This window comes from Eublepharis macularius, chromosome 13, assembly GCF_028583425.1.
Source record: "Eublepharis macularius isolate TG4126 chromosome 13, MPM_Emac_v1.0, whole genome shotgun sequence".
Lineage (NCBI taxonomy): Eukaryota > Metazoa > Chordata > Lepidosauria > Squamata > Eublepharidae > Eublepharis > Eublepharis macularius.
The window spans coordinates 68,478,556-68,504,191 of NC_072802.1; the positions used below are offsets into that span (position 1 = coordinate 68,478,556).

General features: G+C 44.2%; 2 protein-coding genes across 4 annotated transcripts in view; both read right to left on the reverse strand.

Annotated features, from left to right (window-relative positions):
* The window catches only part of DNAH10 (dynein axonemal heavy chain 10), an 88,766-nt gene extending 71,729 nt beyond the window's left edge, over nt 1–17,037 (reverse strand). Inside the window, exons 1-12 of the mRNA XM_054995876.1 lie at nt 16,815–17,037; nt 13,594–13,671; nt 13,163–13,308; nt 10,143–10,251; nt 8,212–8,327; nt 6,557–6,770; nt 6,296–6,453; nt 4,859–5,089; nt 3,313–3,503; nt 2,415–2,613; nt 1,206–1,400; nt 558–728 (exon numbers count right to left, since the gene is read on the reverse strand). Coding sequence (XP_054851851.1) covers nt 558–728; nt 1,206–1,400; nt 2,415–2,613; nt 3,313–3,503; nt 4,859–5,089; nt 6,296–6,453; nt 6,557–6,770; nt 8,212–8,327; nt 10,143–10,251; nt 13,163–13,308; nt 13,594–13,671; nt 16,815–17,037 — 2,031 coding nt within the window. The remainder of the gene's footprint in view (nt 1–557; nt 729–1,205; nt 1,401–2,414; nt 2,614–3,312; nt 3,504–4,858; nt 5,090–6,295; nt 6,454–6,556; nt 6,771–8,211; nt 8,328–10,142; nt 10,252–13,162; nt 13,309–13,593; nt 13,672–16,814) is intronic.
* A 4,459-nt stretch (nt 17,038–21,496) lies between these two features.
* The window catches only part of ATP6V0A2 (ATPase H+ transporting V0 subunit a2), a 29,469-nt gene continuing 25,329 nt past the window's right edge, over nt 21,497–25,636 (reverse strand). For all 3 annotated transcript variants that reach the window (XM_054996200.1, XM_054996199.1, XM_054996201.1), the window contains 3 exons: nt 24,312–24,429; nt 23,851–24,022; nt 21,497–22,724 (listed from right to left, as the gene is read on the reverse strand). In XM_054996200.1, coding sequence (XP_054852175.1) covers nt 22,625–22,724; nt 23,851–24,022; nt 24,312–24,429 — 390 coding nt within the window. In that variant the 3' untranslated portion in view covers nt 21,497–22,624. The remainder of the gene's footprint in view (nt 22,725–23,850; nt 24,023–24,311; nt 24,430–25,636) is intronic.

Genomic DNA, 25,636 nt, shown 5'->3' on the forward strand with positions numbered 1-25,636 from the left:
GTGTGTGAGATTCAGGCTTGCTATTTCCCCTCCAGGGTGTGCCATTATTGTAAGATAATTGCCTTTTCTCAGAATTCAAGCTGATTTTTTTTATTCTGCAAGGACTTCCCCACCCCCACACCCAGCTCATATCACAAGGCTACTGTGATGGAGGATTTGTAACACAGCTCTCTCTAATGGTGCCCGTGACGTCCGTTAAAATAAGAGTCAGCACCTGCCAGACTCACAGACTTCAATTACTAGGTTTTAAAGATGTTTTAATGTCATTTGGGGGGTAGGTGGGTTAGCCTTCTGAAGCATGAGCAACTTCTCTGTGAGTCCAACACAACGGGAAGGTTACTCCAGTTGTTAATTATGGAAGCAAGGACAAGTTCACCACTGGGGGCAGCAGCAAACAGAATTCAGCTGACCAGTGAAACTATGGGAAAGAGGAAAGCCTCAACAAGCAAGACAGGGTGATGAATAAGGAGCCACCAGATCAGGAGCTCTGGGGAAACTGAGATGCAGGCTCCTATTTTCCATGCAAAGCCCCCAAATGTCTACTGCCTGGAAAATACCTCTTTGCAATACTGTGTCAGAATGTCATTGAATTTCATCATCATCTGCTTATTAATAGCCTCTCGAGAGCGGATGTGCTTAAAGTTTAAGAGCATGTCAAATGCAGCTTCTGCAGAACGAAGAGTTTTAAAAGACTCATCGATGAAGTTCTTTGCTTCTTTTTCTATATCCTAGAAATTAAGTAAAACAAATGAGGGAGGCGGGAGATAGGGAAGTTATTAAGGCACACTCATTTTCAAGATTCACTAGCACGGGAAGGCAACCCTAACACATAACTGTTCACTTCTCCACAACACCACGGCAAACACATCTGCCTTTTCACAAGCCATTTGAGATGGGGACAGATGAGGATTGTAGGCAAGTTCAGAGATTTAAGTAGAAAAGGAGAAACATGAGTCTGGTCAGAACTAGAGAAGAAATGAAACCGCTGGTGCTTAAGAACATAAGAAGAACCCTGCTGGATCTTCTAGTCCAGCATACTGATTCAAATAGTGGTCAACTGGTTTCCCTGGAGGACCAATAAACAGGGCATAGAGGCTGAGGCCTTTGCTGCCTCCCAAGTACTGGTATTCAGAGGTTTGCTGCCTCTGAATGTGGAGGTTCCCTTTAGTCACCATGGCTAGCTTTCATGAATCTATCTCCCTTACCAGAACTTCTGCTTTAAAGGCGTCCATAACGAGTCTCCACTGAGTCGAACATCTCATGTTGAAAGGTTCAAAAATCAGAACCTCCATGGGGCTGACCAGGCTGTCAACTCTGTACAAGACTTCATCAATGCGCTTTGGATCTCCGGTGACGGCTTTCAGTTCAGGACCAAAGATGTTGTAAAATTCCTGTATAACCTGTCAGGGCCAGAAAACACAGTTCACATACAAGCATATGCTGTTTTTAATGGCTTTTAACTTCTGCTTTATTTTTGACAGGCAGGCAGACTGAAAAGGAATACCAAAGGCAGTACCTGAAGGCAGACAAGATGTCTAGTGAGTATGGGATCGAGGAAAAGGAATAAAGCAGCTGAGGAAAGCAATCTCAGTCCTGTTAAACCACTACTTGGAAGTTGTTTTGGTTGAGAATACGAATTGCCCTTTAACACCCAATGGCCTTGGGCACAGATGCTGATTGTAGCCTCTCAGAATGAAGCGTGACAGGACTTTGGTCACTTCTTTTTGGAGCTTCACTTGAGCTAGATTCTTTTAAAGTCAGTTTAAGAATGAATCAAAGAAACCTCCCCTCCACACACACCTAATTTAGACTGATGCAAATAGGGAAGGGAAAGAGAACATTTCTATCAAATTGCCTTCCAGAGCAGTGGCCATCCTGCTACCTCAGTGGAGGAGGGAAAAGAAAATGAGAGGGTGTCTTGCCCACGGAAGGGTCCCAAAAGGAATGGGAAGAGACCTTCATCTCACCAAATGATGGAAAAGTGCAACGTTTGCTTTGCACTTTTTGAACAGAAAGCAGGTTTAGAAGCAGTTTGAATAGGAAGTGCTTCTCCCCCCCCACCACTATGGGCCTATTGAACTCACCGTCCTCTCTGCTCACAGAGAGAGGAAGTCCTTACAAAACAATAATATAAACCTTAATAATAACATCTCAAATAGACATACAAAACCATGTACAATGTTGCAGGCTCCAATTCAAAGAAGTACAAACTGACTTCCCATGTAAAAGGGCTCCCCTGCTTATTTCAGTGTCAGAATCAACAGGTTCCACTTGGAGAAGACAAGTACAGAGTTGCTCTGATGCATGCTGAAGAAAATTGGAAAGCCTTTACACATAAGAAGCTCTGTGCTGCCAATCTCTAGAAACTAGGCAAAGACCCCAAGCATTCTTCGAAAATCTCTGCATGTTGTCACCTGTAACACATCGTAGAGGTCTTGGCAGATTGAGGCCATATAGTCTGTTTTTTCAAACAAACGCTTCCTGTCAAATTCCCATCGTGCATCTCTTCCTGAAGCTTCGATTTTGGCACGGATGTCAAAATACGATATTTTCCAAATCTCAAGGGTCCGTTTGGCATCTATCATTTTGGCTTTTGCCATTTGCCTGTCTTCTCTTTGAGTCCATGAAAGAGCATGGAGACAATTTACTCAAAATGTGAAAAACAAACAAAAAAGACACCTAACACGCAAACCCAAAGTATTTTGGGCCACATATGGCATTTTGTCAGAAGAACTGCATATATTTTAGAAGGTTCAGCCTTTAGAACAAGACAGTATATTGTGCTCCACATTATTTTTATCTTTTTGTTTTTATTATTTATGTTACTTAGAGCCTGCCTTTCTCACTAAGACTCAAGGCAGATTACACAGTATAAATCAATAAGATCAAAAGGATGGGGCATCCAATAAACAATGCCAGAGGGTCTGGATTACACAAATCTGAAAACTAGCAGAAGTCTGAAACAGAGCTAAAACAATGGAGAAACAAATCATAAACATTTAAACACGACATGTTAAACAATTCAGAAATGGTGAAGTAGGAGCATACTTATGAATTCCCATGATGTGGATCGTGGTTAAGGTGGACAAGGGAAGGAATGGGGAATTCATGCCAGATAGGGGAGGGATAGGGGAGTGCACATTCTTGAGGCTGGCTCCCAATTTGCAAACCAGAGTGTGCAGGGAAGCAGTTTTACCTCTGCACAGGGCTCTAGTTGCCTGAGTACAGTGCTAATGCCACTAGTGCTAAGCCCCAGGAAGAAGACAGAATGTCTCTACTGTGTCCTAATTTCAGTCAGGAAATGTCACATACTTGAACAAAGTTCGCAGATCCACAGCTTTGCAAACTCTTGCTGAAATTTCCCAGGCAATCCGCTCCATGAGGGGGATCATCCTCTCGTCCTTATTGTAATGCCGTGAGATGATCCACACCATTCTCAAGGCATTCATCAATGAAGGAATTGTATCCAAGACTATGTTGAAGCTAGTACCATGTGCCAAATTCTGTTGAATGGATGACAAATAAGGTTACTAGGAAGAAGCAGGATATGTGTGATACTGACCACAAAAAGAGGTACTGCCCCCCAAACAGCCAGAGGGTCAGAGTCCATTGGGAAGGTCTCCTGGCCCACCCTCAGGACATTTTATTTTATTTTATTTCATTTATAGCCTTCCAGATGCCTTGAAACAGGACCCACATGGAATTTGAAGGCACAATTCACCTTGGCTGAGGCAAGCCATATGCAGTCGGTAGCCACACCAGCCTGGCCAAGATACACACAAAACAGGCAGGATGGGGCAGCAGACTCTGGCTTAGGTAATTGAGTTTGACAGCCAGGTGGAGCCAAGCACATCATCAAGCTCCACCCAGGGGAAGGAACGGGAGGCAGCTGCAGCTGAGATGGGGGTCCGGGACTTTTCCTGGTGGGATGAAAGGGTGGAGAGGAGTAGCCAGACTTGGGAGGGGATCTGCAGCAGGCCAGGGAAGATGAAGCATCCCGCTCAGGCAGCATGTAAGAGCAGAGGGTGTAGGAAGGAGGAGGAATCAAGTGATGCAACCCCTCTCTTTTGCACTATGAGGCCTTGTGCATCTTCCACTGCAGGGAAGGTCACAGGGGAACACGGCAATGTGGCCTTGATGAAGGGGAGCATCGTAGCAGGTAACAAAAAAGGCAATCAGACAGCAAGGGCCTTCAAGGAACCATGCAGTGGGACTCATACAACATCAAAAACGAAAACTCCACCCCCCCCCCCCACAAACCCCTAAGGCCTGACAATGCTGTAATGCAGAAAGTGGGTTGCCGAAGTAGAAGACAATGCAGTAGAAGGAATGTGATGCCTACAATAAACACTACAACAGATTACAACCCTATTCTCTTACCAGTGTGACCTCCTAAGCAATTCAGCTATGGTTGGTTATTATAAACAATTAATGGACTAGGGATGTATGCCAAGGGCAATGTGTACCTGCATAAAGATGGGCAATGACTATTTCTCTTGTCTTGTGTCTTTCTCAGGTTTTTTTTGTTTCTCCACACTGCCCCCATCACTCAGTTGTATAGATGTTGGATTGCACCCAAACTGGTGGTTGTTTAGCCCTCTAATTACTGAGTTTGCCCCCATTAGAATTTTTATCATGACATTTTACATATGCTCCTGATTTATTGCAGGGTTGAGCTGTGTAAGGAATATGTGACTGCTAGTTGTCGTTGGAAGCATAGTTTTTTTTAGTGGCCGAGCAATCTGTGTCCAAGAGTGGGCCGTTAGGACCTTGCTGGATCCTGTCCTCCCTCTTCCAAAAGGCAGTAAAAGAAAACATACCTTTAAATATCCCTCGAAAGCAGCAAAAGAAAACATACCTTTAAATGTCTCTCGAGAGTGGAAAGGAACCTCACGTTGTCGTTGGCCTCCACGTGGTGCTTACAGAGCTCATTTATTACTATCTGCAAGCTTTCAACAATCCCGCTGTTGGCAACGTCAAGCACTTTCAAGACTTTTTTGACTATGGGAAGTTTGATCTGTTCAGTGAGGGCACTCAGAGTGGCATTTCTCTCACGCCACAGGTCAATCTCTGCCAGTGGACCATTCCCCTGCAGGTGAGAGAAAGCATGAGACATCAGGCCCGTAGAATGAAGGCCAACACTCCTTTATCCAGCAATCTGTATAGAGACTTAATAGAGATTTTACTTGTGGCTGACAGTATTACCCTTCGGTAACGAGTTTTTGCAGACAGATTTTGAACATGATCACAAGTAATTTGGAAGAAAAGGTACATTTAGAGCCAATTATAATGAACTTATTTAAAAAATACGTATCAAAAGAAACCACAGTATTTTCACATGAATATTGCATCTTGAATTCTCTTTGTCAGATATTGGAAAATTAAGAAAACGTCTAGTCTGAAGAACACGTTAACAGAATGGGGTTTGGCAAAGGACAACAAAAATTAGGATAAAATGGAAGGAGGGGGAACCATGTAAGCGGGATACAAATGTACTAGATAGATAGACAATTTCTTGGTATCTCTGGGCAAAAGTGGGATAGATAAGAGCCAATAAATTTTAAAGCAATTAAAAAAGATTTAAGTACTTTTGGAGTCCCACATATGCTAGTATTGAAGGCAGTAAATTTGGTTTACTCTAGTCTCCTCTTTAAATCTTTATACTGAATCCTGGGATTATAACTTTTTCTTTAATTGGCATTAACAGATGTACAGTGGAGTCCTAAGCAGAGTTACTCCAGTCTAATCCCATTGATTTCAATGGGCTTAGACTGCAGTAACTCTGTTTAGGATTTCACTGGTAGTCTTCTTTTATATCCTCTGCACTGTCAAAAATATCAATCAATACTTTAATCCAATTGCTTGCTTCTTTTTTAATTTTTAACTTTTTTAATTTGTTAACTTTCATATGTAAGCATGTCTTTGCCTGATATTGTAATTGTTTGAGACAGAGAGATTCTATTTTATTTACAGTGTCAACTGGGGAAAAGAGGGGTAGGCTTGAGTGGGGACAAGAAAACCAAGAAGCAGGTTTGTTTGTTTTTTAAAAAGGTTTTTGGCTAACTGAAAAGTTGCCAGGATTTGGTAAATGATTTTGTTTCCAGACCAGCACTGCCAATGTTTGCTTCTACTCTCCCATAACAACTGTTCTATAGCTACATTTGCAAATACATAGACTCTTACAAAAGAAGACTCCAGTAGTCTCTTCTTTTAAAGCAAACTACTCTGTAGACAGTCCTGGCTTTTCCTAACTGGGGAAGACAGAGAACTAAGCAACTCACAATAGCAGTATTACCTGTGGGGCTTTTCTCAATAGTTCCTCATCTGCTGAAGATATTACAAGGAGCCAGTTTGTTGCAAGTTGCTCCAGTACTTCAACTGTTTCCCGATCAGCAGCAAGTTCATTCTCATCGCCATCGAGGAGCAGAGTTGGCATTTCTAACTTTATCTCCCCTGTCGGAAGAAAAAGCACTTTGCTTAAGTTATTTATTTTGCCATATATTTTACTGATGAAAACACTAAAAAATGACCTTTGGCACTAACTCTGTCAACTTGCCTTCAATCTGCTGAATGGTTCTCTGAATGTGGTTCAGGAATTTCTGCATATTCATCAGGAACTCATTCCTCAGTATTTGGAAGCTTCCTAATTCCACTGGCATCTCTTTCTTTTTCACAACAAGGGCAGAATCATCACCTGCTGCCTTTTCAATTTCTAAGTATGAAACAGACTCTGCCTTGTATTGGTTATAGGACATGGCAGGCAAATAAACCTGAAAGATAAATAACTTCCTAGCCATTTTCTTCCATTTCAGATATGATTGCTAAACGTACTCAAAACTTTAAATATTGTCTTACAGTTGTGCAGCTACTGAAAGCAGAGCATCCCTCAAGTTTTAAAAAATGGCACTCTTCAATATTATATCCAGGGCGATTCCACACGTCCCGGCATAGCACTATACTCACGCAACAAGGACATCTTCCTGGTGCAATTTCTGACGTCATCGTGCCACGATGAAGCTCTCAAGGCACGATGTCAGAAATCGTGCCAGGAGGACGCTCTTGTTGTGTGAGTATAGCGCTATGCCAGGATGTGCAGAATCGCCCCCAGTTGTAACTGACACTAAATTTGGGTGTAAGGACAATCTTTTGCTCTTTCTGCCTCAGGTGAAGGGCATTTCAATGCAGGCCCATTTGGCCCTAGATAAAGAAGGCACTGGCCATTTACTGTCCAATCCTATGCAGGTTAATTCAGAAGAGAGTCCCAATGTACTCAGTGCACCCAGAGAATATCAGCCTTAGACTATGTTCTTGGTGAAAAAGATCAAAAGGGATGCAACAGAAGCTGCAAACACAGTCAGTTCAGAGGCTCTGGAATTCAACAAGCATAGTGCATACTAGGACTCTTTCCAGCAAATGACAAAAGAATGGTTTAAAAAAAACAAAAAAGAACTCTTCTGATATACACTACAGCTTTGAAGAAAGATTTCTAGGAAATCCTTATGTTGGTTGGATTTTCCTTGTTTCAGGGAAAGTGGCTCTTAAGGCAACATGAATTTCTTCCCTGAACAGCCTGGGCCGATTCCAGATGACTAACCTTAAGTCGCTTCATGCTGCCCTCTTCCGGATCGCGACGGGGAAAATGCGAAATATCGCATTTCCTCGCACAAGTTTTTGCGCGACGAAGCGCAAAACTCGCGCGAGGAAACGCGATATTTCGCATTTTCCCCGTCGCGATCCGGAAGAGGGCGGCATGAAGCGCCTTAAGGTTAGTCATCTGGAATCGGCCCTGGATTGCTAGATACAAAGGAAATGGTCTTTTTACAGACGGAGCAGGTTTCCTCATTCCTGCAAGAATAGCTTCACCTGTCCAAATGCCCTCTTCCATAGGGAATGAAAAGAGGGAAGGAGTTCTCTCCTCCTTTGCAGCTGATTGCTCTACGGATTCCTCGTGTTCCTGGTTAAAGGAAGGAGCACAACACCACTGGCAGACCACAACATACTATAATTAATTAATTTAAGCTTTAAGAGAGGTAGTACTTCTCTTAAATCTCCTGCTAATGGTATCTCCTGAGTCCCAGCTCAGTGGGATTTCCATGACTACAGGCATTTACTGTCAGAATAACTATGTCTCTGTGACTCTGAATCTGCAGTGTCTAGAGCTATGAAGAAACCACGCCTGAGATGTGATTTAAAGGGGGGGAAAGCTCTCACCAGCGAGAAGATTTGCTTGAGCATGACCAGGGTGTTACCATTCAGCATGCCATATTCCAGTAATTCAGGCAGGACATCATTAGCTTCAGCCACATCATTAGGTTCACTAACAGTTTCTAAGCAGTAAAAAAAGTTAATAGTTTGCTTAAAGAAATAATCTAGCCCAACATTTCTGATCAGGAGCTAATCTAGAGGTTTTGGGGGGAAAACTGTGGACTAAAAGCCTCCTGGGATTCAACAACCATGGGAAGGGGGTGAATGCCTGTTTAAATGGGTGCACTGTGTGCAGTATGTTCTTAAGGCACAGAGCCGCTGTAGCACAGTGGTTAAGTGGTTCAGCTGCGAATCAGCACTCTACTGGTTCGAATCCCACTACTGCCATGAGCTCAGTAGGTGGCCTTGGGTACGCCACTCAGCCCCAGCTCCCCAGCTGTATTGTGGGGATAATAACAACACTAACTTGTTCACTGCTCTGGGTGAGACACTATTCTGTCTAGCAGAGTGGTATATAAGCGGAGTTGTCGTTGTTGTTATAATGCAGCAGCTCTGCATCTGGCTGCTGCCTGGATGGAAGGCTCCCCAGGAAACTCTATGTGGCCTTGGGTTCCATAAAGGAAGAAAGGGGAGATGTAATAAATAAAATAAATGACCCCTCTCTGAAATCAGAAAGCTAGCCCATCAGATCCAGCTGGGTACCCAGTCCCTCCATCTAATGAGGCTTAAAAGGGGGAGGGCAGGAAGCATCCAGGCCCCATCCACCAGGCTGGGACACAGTTCAGCTGAGAATCCCCACCCCAAAGAACATTTTATATTGAATTGTCATATGAATTGGATTTTGACTCACATGAGCTGACTTGGGAGATGATTTTAAGCTGAAAAGTATGATTTTTATAAACTAAAATAAATAGAGCCTTTTACCTAACATGCCCTGTGGTGCAGAGTGGTAAGCTGCAGTACTGCAGCCCAAGCTCTGCTCATGACCTGAGTTCGATCCTGGTGGAAGCTGGGTTCAGGTAGCCGGCTCAAGGTTGACTCAGCCTTCCATCCTTCCGAGGTCGGTAAAAGGAGTACCAAGTTTCCTGGGGGTAAAGTGTAGATGACTGGGGAAGGCAATGGCAAACCACCTCGTAAAAAGTCTGCCCAAAAAAGTTGTGATGCGACATCCCCCATGGGTCAGTAATGACTTGGTGCTTGCACAGGGGACTACCTTTACCTACCTAACATGCTAGCTCTCAACTGACAGGAAGTTTTTTAATTTAATAATTTACTTCATTTCTACCCTGTCTTGCTCCCCAATGGAGACCTAAAGTGGCTGACATCCTTTTCTTTTCATTTTATTCTCACAACAACCCTGTGAGGTAAGTTGGGCTGAATGTGAGTGACTTACTCAAAGTTACCCAGCAAGCTTCCATGGCAATGTGGAGACATGAACCTGGGTCTGATCCTCTAACCTCTAAACCACACTGGCTAATAATTATGATGATGATGATGGTGATACTAGATTGCGTGTGTTTATTGAGTAAGGACTGAGAAAATAAGAAAGGAAAAGGAAGTGAGGAATTTATTTATTCACAGTCCACCATTTCTTGCTGAGTCTCAAGGTGGATTATATGATGCTGGGTGCCCTTGTACATGAGAAGACAAGGCCACCAGCTAGGACTGGGATGTTGAAAATAGAAATAGGATTGCAGGACAGGAGGAAAGTACACTATGTCATGAAATTTCCACCTCTGCAAATATGTCCCTTTCTTTTGAACTAGCAGTTCAAATCTTGAATTCCACAGACTGACCGTCACGGCATGGGACAGACTTCAAGGACTGGTCAAGGCCACAGTGGGAATCTGTGGGACTGTCTTGCAACAGCCAGCCCCCTCTCAGCTCACCGCTCTTTTCAGTCGAAATATTCCATCAAAAACTGCCACGCAATATACCTGTGGTGTCCCGGAGAAAGAACACAGCTTCATTGTCCACAAATTCTTCTGGAACGTCATCCAAAGCCACATGATAATACAGGTTATATACCTCCTGTTTTACCATTTGCTGAAACAGACAAGAAAAAATTCCCAATCTCAGAAAAAAAACGGAGGTGTGGCTAATAATAACAACATTGTGCTTATATATCACTCTTCCGGATAGTGCCACACTCAGAGAGATTAACCAAGTCAGTGTTATTAGTATCCCCACAATACAGCTGGAGAACTGGGACTGAGCGGAGTGACACCCAAAGCTACCTGCAGAGTTTATGGCACTAGCAGGAGTCGAACCAGCAGAGTGCTAGCTCAGAGCCCAGCCGCTTAACCACTATGTTACAGCAGCTATTTGCAGCAACTGGTACCTGCAAGGTAGAGCACATCCACACCGCATGGTCTCAGAACTAAGATGTGTCCACCTAGTAATCCAGCCTGACACCCACAAAAAATCATCTGAAAATTTGTAATCATCTGACACCCACAAAAAAAAGTGTTTAGAAATGTGGAAGGAGAAAAGACTGTGTAGTCGTCAACCCCCACATGAAAAGCCAATATATTTTTTTATTATTATTATTTAATCACATTTCTAGACCGCCCTCCCCGTCAGACGGGCTCAGGGCGGTTTAACAACAGTTTAATATAGCAGTTAAGTGCACCTAAAAGGAAGACTGTTTGTTTGTTTTGCTCATTTGAAGTAATAACAATATTCAGAAATAAATGCCAACGGGCAAGAGAAGGGTCAGAACCCTTTGGATTCTAACCATGTCATGAAACGATTCCACTTGTGACTATAAGAGGCATGTGTGGAGCAATTGTGGGCATTTGGAATAATCTGGGTCATCTCTTTGGAAAAAAAGAGGATCTGGCAGGTTCAGCAACCACATGGTTGGTTTCAGGGTTGCCATATTTTAGAACGATATTTGACCCTTGTGTGGAGGGTACGGCACTAGCAGAAGTAGAGGCATTAATCCTGGGACACAGTACTCAGAATAGAAAAAAAAACATTTCTGGCCTGGCCAAAAGGGGTTCGAAGGATGCAGCAATCACAGAAATACCGAGATCTGCAAAGTGCCCTGTTATGAGGAGTGGAGCTGAAAAAAACATAAGAGAATGCTTTGGTTCAAGGCATTTGGGAGACAGCCTCTAGTGAAAAGGGTCAGGGAGCAACAGCATCTAGCCTTGTGCTGAACCATGTTGTACGAAGGGTCACGGTAGGGAATCCTCACAGTTGAAAAGAAATAGACAGGAGGTACTTGGCAATTGATTGTCCAGTCGTGGCGAGTGTGAAAACCATGTTGGGTGTGTCTGCTTTATTGTACTTCACACCCAGTAAATGCTTGGCCTGTGGCAGAATATGGATTCGTCTAACCCATTCCCACAGAGCTGTAGTCTCGGTACAGAGAGATCAGGTAATATAGAACTGTGATGTTGTCTGTTTGAATCTTAACCCTGACATTGCTCAATAGACCTGCAAAAGATGCAAGGAAAAAAAGATCACTTTGAGTTTTGATACATAGTGATCCCATGGGTGATCAGGTACCCTGAATCAAAGAAGGCTCACACTGAGCACCACAGCCCAACAGTGAAGCATCAGTGGCTATAGAAATGCTGGTGCAGGCCTTCCCAATGGGCGTCCTTAGAGTGAGGCTCATTATAATAACGATCTTACAGATCTGAATATAGACAATTTCATATGTAGATGAGTAGTCATAGGATTATAGTGACCTAAGAAAAACCCAATTTTGCAACCACCTCATTCAGAGGTAGTAGAGGCCATGATACCAATAGCGTCTGAATTAAGAAAGCAGAGAAGCCAATACCTGCAGCCTTCATATCTAAACATTAGGAAGGAAGGCCCGCCATATGGGGGAATCAAGTTTAGCCCCAATGAAGTGAATAGTTTTACTGGAGTAAGGATAGACTGTTCCCAATTAACCAACAGTTCCCAGTTAGAGATGGTATTACGGACAAAATGAACATGGTCATCAAATAGTGATGCAGATTTCTGCCCTTGGACAAGAAGGGTGCAACTCCCAGTGTCTTACACTTGGTAAATACACAAGGTGCAGAAGCCAGGCTGAAGGGAGGTATATGTGTATTAAAACATTCATCTCCACATTTAGAATGACAATATGCGACTGGGGTATATAGAGATGCAGAAGTATCTTGCAAGAAAACTTTACCAAACGTATTCAGATTAAGGCGGACCTGAAAACTTTGATCTGTCCTTTCTCCCAAGAACACTGAAGCAGAGAATCAGTAGAAACTCTGCAAATGGCACCCTCAGCCAACAAACCAATAAGAGCCTCCTGGAGAGCAGGAGAACAGTGACTGGCACTGACTGAGAAGGTGCTTCAGCCTTTCACCTCATGCTGTATTTTACTCAAAGCAACCCTAGCGGGCGTAATCTGCCTTACTGGTAGGCTGTGCATGTAGCCCATCAGTACGCAAGCAACTTCCAACAAAGCAGATAACAACCTCCAAGGAACATTTCAGGTCAGGAAAAGGCAAGGGGGGAGGCTAAAACCCCTTCTCCCCCTGTGACATTGTTACTGGTTCCTGAGCTGAATCGAGGTTCAGGTGATGAAAGAACAAGTGTCTAGTTCAGCCCAATTTAACATATTCCAAAGGAGAACAACGTCACAAAGCAAAAACATACGTCTCACAGTTAAACAAAACATGCAAGTTTTTAAAGAGCTGGGCCTGGGTCCAGCTCAAGTTCCCAGCAGCTACACAGCAGCTTTGAGGAGTAACTGTTAAAAAAGGAGAGCCCAGACAGCCTCAGAATGCCTCTGCAGGGGGAGGAGGGGCTCCTCCCTCCCCCTCAAACCATTTCCCATGTCAAAATAGCCCAGGAGGGAGGTTTCTTCCGTTTTTTCTGAAAAAGCCACATGGGAATGTAGGAGAGCACCACCCTTAGTGGAACAGATTTGCTGGATCTAGCCTACTGCCTGTGTGGTGCTGAGCAGAAACTGACTTACCTTGTATGTCCGAACTAACGAACTTCTCATGCCCAGCTCACGCTCAATGTTAGCCATGCCCCGTGTAACAGAGACTGTCGAAGAATGGGCAGGTGTACCTTTCCCCACAGGTTCAGACAGAGATGATTTGCTTTTCCACTCTTTCTCTAACAAAAGAAAATTCAAAATAAGGAATCAATAGCAGCCATCAGTGCAACAGCACCCATTTAACCAGGTTATACTTTAAAAGTCAGTGTCCCTCCCCCCCACCCCCCGCCAATCTCTGGTCCTAAGTGTGAGCAGAAATAGAGGAGAGAGCAAAGAGGATGCTGCCAGCAGTGATGTATGACTGAAAGCGAGAAACCTGCCCATGTGAACAAGTGTTTACAGATGCATGTACAAACTGACACATCTCCAGCTCCTAGCAAGGCTTATTGGACTCCCATACTTACTCTCATCTTCCATGGAGAAGGAAGAGGTTGCACCAAGCCGCTCCTCTTCCTCATCACCTTCGTCCTCGAATGGTACTTCTGTTTTGAAAAGGCATAGAGAGCAACATCAGACCTGAGTTACATTGCAGCACTATGAAAAAGTAAGCATTTCTCATCAATACAAAATGGATGGAAACAGTAGGGGATCATCTAAGAGTTGATAAAGTAACTTGAGAATAGAGTAAAAGCCGCTTCCTTAAGAAATGACAGTCTTTTGTACTATACTTGGAACAAGATTTAAATTTATATTAAAAAAACAACCAAATTTCTTTCACCTCACCGTATTAATGTAATGTTCTCTCTAACATCTTATTATATCCTTTGTAACCTCTTTTCTTTTCGCTTGGGCTGCTTCCAAATGGAGGATTTGCTCTGAATTAGAGCAGGTTTTTCCCCAGAGCATCTCCTAAACATCCACTTTCTGTTTTCCCCTGATTTGCTGTTTTAGTAAAATCTTTTTAGAATGATCACAGCTGAAGCTCTGTGGGGAGTATTCTTTGGCACACATGGAGTTGTTCCCTCAACTGAAACAAATGGGATACAGAAAGAAAAGCCCCACCAAAGGCATAAGATGACCCAGGGCTTAGCCCCAGAAAAGACAGGCACTCAGACCTGGAATATGTGAAACAGCATAAAAACAAGTAGAGTGGTGTACATGCAGAGTGCCTTATCCTCACCAAGGGCTTGATCTCTGCCCAAGCCACCCTAGTGACCACTGGGGCAGCCCAACAAGGAGGGCAATGGGCATACCCTCCTGGGTTCATGTTCCCCTAGAGCCCAGGAGGATAGTGTGTGCCCTGGAGGGGATGGGTGTCAGGGTGACAAAATAGCAAGTTCAAGAACCCAATGGCGTCAACTACACTGTCTCTGGCTCTTACAACTGCTCATCCTCCAACGTGATATATGCCCTCATGTGCCAACAATGTCCATCTGCTCTGTACATTGGACAAACCAGCCAACCTCTGCGCAAAAGAATAAATGGACACAAATCTGACATTAAAAATGGCAACATCCAGAAAACAGTGGGAGAACACTTCAATCTACCAGGACATTCCATCAAGGACTTAAAGGTCACTGTAGTTCAACAGAAACCTTTCAAAAACAAAATCCAACGGGAAGCTGCTGAATTGGAATTCATATGTAAATTTGACTCAGTCAGGCTGGGATTGAATAGAGACTATGAATGGTTATCTCATTGTCAGAAGTAACTGACTTCCTTAACAGAAGCAAACTGATCTCCCTATCAGAAGCTACTGTTTGCATCTGCTCCTCCCTCCCCTCTCCACCTACATATCTGACCAGTTTCTTCTTGCCCTCCATGCATCTGACGAAGAGAACTGTGATTCTCGAAAGCTTATGCTACAATAAAGTTGGTTAATCTTAAAGGTGTTACTGGACTCTACAGACTAACACGGCTAACTCCTCAAGTTCAAGTAAGAACTTTTGGCTGGCTTCAGCCCTGGTCTTCAAAACTGAGGTTTTTGGGCTAGATTCTGTCAGGAAGAAACTGCAGCAACTTTTGCTCTGTGCAGTACAGAGTGAGGAGGTGCAAGTGTGCATTTATTCCACGGCAATAATGTGGGGTAGAAATTTTCTCGGTAACTACAGTCTGTTTATCTATAGTTTTCAGGGATGTTGTGCTACAAATCAATCATGTTAGATGGGCTAAATGTGGGATATGAAGGATAGACAAACTCCAGTGCTTCCACATGGTCCAGGCTTGTATATGGTTATATTTGCCTTCTTGTCCTAACAAAATTTTGCTAACGTGATTTATATATTGAATATATACTGCAATTATTTAAATTTGAATTTTCCAATTCAGACTTCTCCCTGAAAACCCAGATCACTGATTTAATCACTCGAAGCCTGCATACTTCCAGAGGTACTCTCTTCCTTCTCACCGTAATGCCAAGCAGTTCTTGGAAAGAGAAGAGGCAAAACAGTAGTTACTTAGGGAAAGGCCAAGTACTCTTCACATTCTCAAATGTACTCTCTCTTTCATTACTCCATAACTCAGGACAGGCATTAAGGGAACATGGGGAGAAGAAGAGTTACCAACTTCCAGGTGGGGCCTAGACATCTCTCAGAACTATAACTAAACTTCAGAAATTGGTTCCCCTGGAGAAAAATGGCTGCTTCAGAAGGTGGTCTCTATGGCATTATACCCACCCCTCCCCAAACCACATCCTCCTCAGAAGCCACCTCTAAATCTCCAGGATTTTTGGGGAGAAGATACATGGCTGTGATGACTGGGGAGAAAGTCTGCACATCCTCAGAGGCACCTTCTTTATCACTGCCCCACAATTCCAGGAAAGTATAGGGGCAGAAGAAAAGAGAAGATGCAAGACTGATTACTTGGAGGGCATAAGGGAAAGATCTAATATGCTCAGATGCACTCTCGTTTTGCCATATAGCTCAGACAAAAAGAGAGGAGCCAAGGAATTAGAACTCTACAGATTTGGGTTGCCAACTCTGGGAAGGGAAATTTCTGGAGATTTGGGGGAGCAGCCTGGGTGGGGCAGGGTTTGGGGAGGGGCAGGGTATAATGCCATACAGTCCACCCTCCAAATTAGCCATTTTCTCCATGGGAATGGGTCTGTTCATCGTGGTTCTTCTGCTAAGTCCCACATTGGGACTGCACATGCAGAGGCCAAATATGTGCTTGCACAGAAGATACTCGACGAACAAGAGTTACAGGTAAGTACAACCTTGTTTTATTGGGAGATGAGCTGTAATTCCAGGAGGTTGGCAACCTTAACTAGTTACTTGGAAGGCATAAGGGAAGGCAGGATAGGGGCACGCTTGTTTCTTCATGCAACTCAAATAAGGAAGGCAGGAGCCAAGGCTTTAGTGAGAAGGCACTCTACTGGTTGCTCCCTGTAATTCCAGGCAGGTGTCAGACCATGCTAGGGCACACAGCTGTGGTGACTAGGAGATACTCTGCACATGCTAAAGGGTTCCCTCGCTGCTCCACAACGCGCACTAGGTACGGTAGCCGAGGAAAGGGGCTAAATGCACAGCACGGCGGGGCGCTAAAGCACTCTGCCCATGCTCAGAGGCACCCTCCCCCGCGCTGCTCCTGAGGAGGAAGAAAGGGGGGCACTCTGCACATGCTCCGTCCCCGCCCCTCCTGTGAGGAGAAAGGAAAAGCGGGCGCGAGGGGGTTGGGGGCTGCGCACCGACTTCGACTTCGACCTCGTCCAGGCGCTGCTCCTGGCGGAGGAGGAGCGCGGCCGCCTCCCCGCCTTCGTCGGCGCTGGCGCGTTGGTTGAGGAAGCGCAGGACGGTGTCGGCCTCCTCGCCGTCGTTGCGGCTCAGCAGCTCCTCGAAAGCCGCCGGCTCCGGCACGTTCAGCGCGCTGTGCACCCGCTCGCCCAGCCATTGCACCCGCACGTCGTCCATCTCGCCTCCTCGGGCGCCCCGACGGACCAGGCCCGGCCCAACCGACGCTCGCCCGTCGCCATGGCGACCAGAGGCCCGGCCCGGCCGCGAGCGCCTCGCGCTGGGCGAAAAGCGCGCGGGTCGCGTGAGGGGGCAGGTGGGGGTCGCGAGGCCGTGTGGATCGTAACGAACAAAAGAGCTTGGCCTTTACTTATATTTTTATCCCGCCCTTCCTTAAAGGAGCGCCTAGGCTGGCTTCCCCTCACAGTATTAGAGTGCGCCCTTCTCAAAATTTTATGTATCTGATTTTTTTTTACCCACCCTTCCCCCACAAGCGGGCTCAGGGCTGGTTACCACACTGGCTGATTCCGCACACATTGGATAATGCACTTCCAATCCTCTTTATAGATCATTTGGAACGGATTTTTGTGTGTGCGGAACAAAAAATCTACCTCAAACGATTGATAAAGTGCCATGAAAGTGCATTATCTAATGTGTGTGGAATCAGCCAATTATAGTAACAATAATATAAATATAAATATAGTAACAATAATAAGTGCATGGCCGTTCTTAGTTGGTGGAGCGATTTGTCTGGTTAATTCCGATAACGAACGAGACTCTGGCATGATAACTAGTTATGCGACCCCCGAGCATGCTAAAATAAAATTGGTTAGTCTTAAAGGTGCTACTGGACTCTTTTTGATTTTGCTACCACAGACTAACACGGCTAACTTCTCTGCAAATAAAACCAGGGGTCATTTCACAGAAAAAGAGCGGCAGGAACTATTAGCATAACTCATTAGCATATGCCACACCCCCTTGTTCCCCTGAAATGACCGGGATTTGGCTGCTGCCAGACGGGGGAGTAGATCCAGAGGAGTTAGCCATCTTAGTCTGTGGTAGCAAAATCAAAAAGAGTCCAGTAGCACCTTTAAGACTAACCAATTTTATTGTAGCATAAGCTTTCGAGAATCAAGTTCTCTTCGTCAGATGCATAGTACAGAAACTGGTCAAATATAGAAGAGGAGGGGAGGAGAGAGAAGATGCAGTTGGGGGGGGGGAGGGAGGGTGCAACCAAAACATTCCTTCGCTAGTAAATGTAAACATCTCCTTTTGGTGTCCTTTTGGGGTCAGTTGGCTTGGGTGAGGCTTCAAGGGAGTTTGCCCTGTTAGTTTGCAGCAGTAAAACAGCTAGACCATCCAATTCCTATGTAGTATAAGCCTTCGATAACCCAATCCGGGCCGAAACGAGCCAAAAATTGCCATTTTGGGCCCATTTCGGCCTGGATCGGGGACGAAACAGCGGGGGTCAGGTCGGTGCCGGGCGGGGAAGAGTTCCCCTGCCCGACACCGACCAGATCCAGGCCATTTTGGCCACAGTCGAGGCCTAAACGGCCCTAAAGTCAGGTGGGCGGGGGCACCTGACTTGGGGGAACTGCCGGAACACCGTTCCAGTGCGTTCCCCCTCGAATTGAGCCCTGAATAAAACATTTTGAAATACAGTACATAGAAGTAAAAACAGTCACATTATCAAGTGAAAACAGGTTACCCAAGATGATCGTGATAATCCTGTGTCTGAGTGAGAAAGGTGGACTTTATTTTAGTCCACTGTTCTCACTAAGACCCAAGGCGGATTATACCGTGCAAGTGGAATACAGTATAAACAAACAGCTAGGTTGTCATTGCTGTTTGATTATAGATGAATAACTTTATAGAATAATGAACAACAGGACATTAGGGAATGGCAGCAGAAAATTCGAAACAAACATAAAGCCCCAGGACAGATGAAATCTTTCTGAAACTGAAGTTTACTTTTTAACGTCTGCTTTTCTCACTGAGACTCAAGGCAGATTCCACAGTGTTGTCAGTACAGCCAATTTCAAACATAATTCAATAAACATGTAATAGCATACAGAAATGCAAATTTGTTGAGAGGAAATATGCCTGAGTTTTGTTTGTGTCCTATACTCTAGAACTGTATCTTAAATGTTATACGGTCATTGTATTTTGACAGTCCTTGTAATGCATACTTTTTTCTTTCTAAACTTTTCCCTCCTTTTCATCCCCCTTTTCTTTCTGTACCCCTTTATCTGTTTTAAAAATAAAATCATAATTTTAAAAAATAAAATTGGCAAAGATTTAAAACCAGCAAAAAACCAGTATGAAGAAATACTGAGAGAGCACAAGCTATTCTAAGCCTGCATATTAAACAACACAGAAACTACCCAGTAGGATCATCCTTACACATAGGGTTACCAGGTTCCGGTTTTCTCTGGGGCAGTTTGTTTTTTTAATTGGGCTGTCTGGGGGGAAAGTGGTTAAAATTCCTGACATATGAACATCGGGTATTTTTTAGCATGACAGAGCAGCTGGCCTGCCTGACAAGGGGGCAATTTCCTGACCTCTTCAGGAAGGCAGTTCCATAAGGTGGGGGCCACCACAAAGAATGCATATACAGGCAGCTGTTGTGCTTGGTGGCACCTGCAGAAGGCCCTGTTCAGGTGAGCAAAGCTGTCACGGTGGAACATAGGGAGAGAAGTGGTCCTGTAGATAAGATGGACCAAGACTGAAAAGCTTTGTATGTGATAAGCAATACTTTGAACTAAGCCCGGTAATGGATTCGAGTTCATTTTTATCCTACCTTTCATCCAAGGACCTCAGAGTAGTGTATGTGGATCTCACCTGTGTTTTATTCTCCCCTAAAACTCTGAAGAAGTGAGCTGTGACTCACAAAAGCTCCTACCCTATCTCATTTTTTTTTAGTCTTATTGGTGTTACTGGACTCTTGCTCTTTTCTACAACTCCCCTATAAGGGAGAGACGCTAGGCTGAGAGGAAAGGACTGACCCAAGGTCACCTAGAGAGCTTCATGGTGCAGCGGGGATTGATAACTAGGTCTCTAACTCACATCCCAGTGGGCCTTTCCTCCCATAAACATGCATAGGATTGCGACCCACGTCCCCCTGACTTTTCTTCAGCGAGAAACAGACTCACCCATGACAACTCTCATCTCTCGTGAGTTGCAATGGGTTCAAACCGACTTGAGGAGGCTCATCACAGTTTGTGAGAGACCCTACAGATTAAAACACGAGTGGAGAAAAGGAGGTAGATCTCAAGATCTACCGTTTAAGGAATGTAAAAGCAAGTAGATGAATGGAAATGAAAGCCTGAAAGTCAAACAGGTCTCCCATTTGGAAACGTTTACTGCTAACCTGAGACTTGTAGTTAGCAGGACAAACTGCAACCACATTAAAAAACAACAACACCCTTTTACAACGGGTGGGTCCCGCACAGATCTGCAAATATTACACTTTTCCTGTTGTCTTCCTATGGGAGGAAAGACACAAATTTTGTATATGCTCAAATGTACTCTTAGAATGAACTGGGGATGGGCTGTTTTTCCTTCCATGCACAGTATTTTGTGGCATTTTGGTTGGCCCTTATAAAAAGGTATTACCTGGGTTTACTTTTTGGATTTCACGTAGGCCAATACTGCTGTTTGCAACTTTTCCCCCTTCCTTGGGCCTATCATGCCACAGTAGGCGGGCCTTTCAGCAGCTACCCTAAATGCACACGTGTCCTCTTCACCCCTCTGCCATAAACGCCACAGCTGAGACTTGGTTCTGCTATAGAATGTGTGAAATGTGTTTTTTGAAACTCCTGTAAAACACAGCTGAGTCAGACCTTTGGGTCTATCAGGGTCAATCTTGTTTACTCTGACTGGCCGCAGCTCTCCAGAGTCTCAGGCAGAAGTCTTTCAGGCCACCAACTACCTGACCTTTCTCAGTGAAGATGCAAGGGACCGAACCTAAGATCTTCTGCATGCAAAGCAGATGCTGTGCCATCGAGTCACAGCCCCTCCTCAGTTACTCAGTGGTGAATGAAAGGCACTGCTAAGGGATACTCCTATAGCACAGCAAGCTCTTGCATTCTGAAGAGATGTTGAGGTTTTTGCGCAAATTAAGTCTTGGCCTTCTGCTTCTCTCCCTACCTCCCCCAAATTTTCTAACTAAAATGGCTGTTTATCCTGAGTACTGTCTGTCTGTCCCTCACACTTATGCTCTCACATTAAAATTCTACTTATAAATAAGTAGTTTGGGAATGAGTGGGAAAGGACGCATTCATCTCCATTATTTTAAAACATTGTTTCAGGGAAGCAGAATTTGCCATACATGTCGGTGTGTTAAAGCAAGAGGTAGTACTTCCAAGTGGTATTAAACACAGCACAAGGATGTACCAGCCTCTTGTTGTATGTCTCTAACACCACATTTTTTTTCAAATTGCTCCATTGTTGCTCCTGTCCTAATCCTATCCTCCCCAAAAGCTCTTGCGACCGATTCTCCTTCCTCCATTCACACACAGTCCTTTCTTTCCCTTCAGCTCTCTTCCATAATCATTCCTCTGAGGTTTACATCACCACCATAAGAAAACAAATAAGACCTCATTTTGAGATTTAATTAAACATGCCAGGATATTTGTTCTCAAGTAAGGAATTAGCTTTTATTTAAGATGAGTACAAAAGAAACAAGATTAAAGTTATTCTGTTGGCACTTACATAAAATTCTGTATGGCAAAATACCTCTATTTTAGTCGATACTTTAAAAAAAATCCCTTGAAAGGTATTTATCTTCACTGAGCATAGACAAGTTTCATACACAACAAAACTGGCTGCTGTGTCAAATTAAAAACTCGACCTGATTTTGCAAATATTAACTTCCATCAGTGGAATGTGTGCAAAAGGAGTAGTAACTGGTGTCTAACAAAGCCTATTCTAACTCTAGTCTGCCTTTTGGATTGAGCAAACAAGGTGCCAAATATCCAAGCTGCAATACTGGGGAGGAAATACTTAAGCATATGCAGGTGTCTGAAATTACTACCAGGACCTTGACTAAAATATTTAACACCTTTTAAGAGAATCCAGGCAGTGGTCCTAAAACATATTTTGCTACATGCTGGCTAACAGACATCTCCTAAAAAGAAGCAGGGGCAAAATTTCAAGTTCTTCAAGGAATGTAAAACACAGGGCAGCGTTCCTATCTTCCTGTTCAAGATCCAGGATGTACAGTGTCAAAAACGAACAGAACTCTTGTCCAAACCAGAGGGAAAACTGAACAGAAAAATGTTACCCATGTTTAAGATGTTATTACAGAAAGTTAGCAATTCCTTAGAAAAATACTGAAAACATATGCTACTTCATTCTGAATTGTTTCCAGATTTGCTTAGCTACATTTGTTCACAAAGGTGCCATAATGTTAGTGGTAATGACAAGGGAGAGTAAGGGTTTGTTAAGGAAAACAGGCCACTCTTTAAAATACCTAGAGTACTTTTAACAGCAGCAATTAGATTGTTAGGTTTTAAATTTAATTTGTGCATGTTCATAGGAGGGGGGGGGAGAAGTTAAAATTTTGTGTCTGCTAACAAAAGATCCCAACTTGAAAATCTCAAGTGAAAGAGGTATTTTCATATTACAAAAGGTATTTGGTTGCATTGTAAGGCAATCCATGAGAAAAATGCTCTTTCCTATTGTGAGCAGTACAAGAATGACATTGAGGGACATGATCGTTTTTACAGACAACAACTTCAGAGACTTAATGCCTTCATCAGGCAAACTATGTAATTTCTTTATTAAAATGTAAAGAAATGCCTTGAAAAGAGAAAGGTGTGAACTTGTAACCTTCGCCTTTATAGAACTTGTTCTGAAACTCTACCCTGTAAAAAAGCAAAAGAAGAAGATACATTAAAGATAAGGGGAATCACACATGTACGTTCTTTTCCTTACCAAAACTGCCATGCAGAAATGTCCTTGTGGAGAAATGCTTTCTATTTGTGCATTTGGAGCGTGTTGAAACATTTACCCCTGGTTTTAAAAAGGGTCCCTTCGCTGAGAACAAGTAGGAGGGGAGAAAGAAAGCCAGATGCTTTCCAAGCCACACTTAGCCTGGGGCTCTAATCAGGCAGATGTGGCCAGAGTTTCTGTTAAATGCTTACGTTCGGGGGGGGGGGGGCGGGGGGAGACAGAGACCTGGAGGATTAAAATGCCAGAAAAGTTTCTTCCTGGAAGCTCCAGGTAAAGCCTCTCTGGCTTGCACCTTTAACCTGCCCAGGGGGTGGGCAAAGGGAGAGAATAAAGCCCCCTGGCACAGGAAGGAAGGTCTCTTTGGCTGATTTGAGCTGGCCCCTTGCAGGAGGTGGCTGTTGACTATGTGGAGGCTGGAGGCCTGAACCATAAATGGTATGGAGGCTGCACAAGGGCGGTCTCTGCAGCAGCCAAGTGCTGGGTAACAGGAGACCGGGCACAAGGCATGGCTCGGAGTGGTGAGCCAGCCCAGGGGAGTCGGGAGTCATGGCCCTCTCCATAGGCAATTCTCTCAAAGGCCAAGTGATGGTGGTGGGTGCAAGACAGAGGGAGTGAAAGCCCCTCTGAGAGTTAGAGGGACACCACATGGGTGGCACATGCTAGGTGGAGTCTTGGACTGTTACTGGTTACCCCTGGGCACCCTAGAGAGCAAGGAGGGGCAGTGCTCATGGGTCAGCGGGGCTGTTCCACCACAGCCCTAAATCTTATGCACAAGCAGTTCTGCAATATGCAAGATAAACTGGAGGAGAGAATGGTGTAAGCCACTTTGGGTCCCTACTGGGAAGAAAGGCTGGGTATAAATGAAGTAAATAAATAAACTGAACCTAAATAAAATAGAAAGTTTCAAACAACCATGTTTGCGGAAAGATTTTTTCGTTACTGAACATGCAAAAAAAATACTAGTTTTTCTTTCAGAACTAAATATTGAACTAAAGACCCAAAACATTTTGCAGTGGGCCACCAGAAAGAAATACATACCAATGAAGTCGAATAGCGTGTAGAAAAGCTGAAAGACCCTCCATGACTAAAAGGATGAATATTGTTAAAATCATAAATAAGGCTGACACTGGAATCAGAAGCAGGATCCCGTAAGAGGCGTCCACACGAAGTCCCATGCGCATCAGCATGGCCCACAGCACTTCGGATAACTCTGGGAGTGGGGGAGGAATTAGAACATTCATTTTAGTCGATCCTAAGTAGTCCACCTACTTTGCCATTCGTTTTTATGTTACGTGGGCACACGGCATTTTAGTGGATAAAGAATATTAAGGGGGAAAGGAGGTTAACTACATGCACATAAGTTGTCTACTTATTTGCGCAGCATGTGTTAAAAGAGGCTCATGCTTCCGGATGAAACCATTCATCGATCATCAGAGAATGCTCCTTAAAAGACTTCCCCAGCCCCAAACAAAATCCAAGGTGTGATGGCGAATACTTACGGGCATGGGCCAAACTGAGAGCCCACAGCCTCAGGTACGAAGCAGTGTTGGAGATGCATCCTAGACAGTACTCAATAGTATGAATAGCTTGATCCATGAACACATCTATAAAGATAAACTAAAACAAAATAATGTATCAACAAGGATTACAGGTTTTAAACTCCAAGGGGAAAAATAATATTCATGGCTTCACACATATGGACTGCTTGAGAAATATAAAAGAGCAGGGGGGGGGGGACATTTTACCCTGCACCTCGCAAGAGTCATATGAAGGCCTTGTCGTATAAACTTCAAGGCACCCTACCTAAAGAACTGATTTGCTTCAAAATGGGCACAGGCCTTCGAGAAGCAGCCTCAAACCAAGAATGACTGTCTGGGTTTCAAATGCAGCTCAGTCAGGCCTGGCTCCCTCGCCTTCTTCAGTACCTCAGCGGTGCACTGCCACACCACAGCCAGCCACCTGAACGTACTACAAGGCCACTGCTGTTCAAACTGTGCTCACCACTATTACCAGTCTCACTGTGTGACATGCAACCATAGGCAGGTGTTAGGGCAGCAGTGGGTTTTACACAGGAAGCCACTTTATAAGACTGAACAGCATCCTGTGTGAACCTCAAAACACTACTCAGAATCTTCTCTAGCAGGCAAGTCCAACATGAAAAGCATTTCCCTGAAGGCAGAAAGCTTGAAGACTACCACTACGTGCCATTAAGGATAGACTTTTTGAGCTCTGAAGGAAGGAGATTTACAAAGAGACCTGAACGTGCATGGCATTTATACAGGAACAAAACAAGTCCCAGCCCCAGGCAGCTTATACTCCAAAACCGGAAACAGGGAGAGGCCGGGAAGACAAGAGCGAGAGGATACAGAGGGGAGCAGTCTGAATTCAGTTCAACTGGGAATGTAAGAGCTGTCCTGCTGGATCAGACCAGTGATCCATTTAGACCAGTGAACACAGCATGGAAGCCAAAGCACTCCCCAAATGTTGTCCTCTGTAGCTTGTATCCAGAGGTAAACAGCCTCTAAACATGGACTTCCTCTCCATTAATCTGTCTAACCTCTTCAAGCTATCTAAGCTAGTGGCCACCGCTACCTGTTGCTGCAGTGAATTTCACAAGTTAATTATCAAGAAGTACTTTGTTTCTTCTGTCCTGAATTTGCTGCACTTCAAAATGACAGCCCCCTCACCCGCCCCCCCAGTTCTATTATCACGGAAGAGGGAGGCATGCTCTCTATACACATTGATGAATGTTTCACAGACCAAATGTGTATCCCTGTTCCCCCATTATCTTTTCTTCCAAAACAGAAGAGTCACAAATGCATTA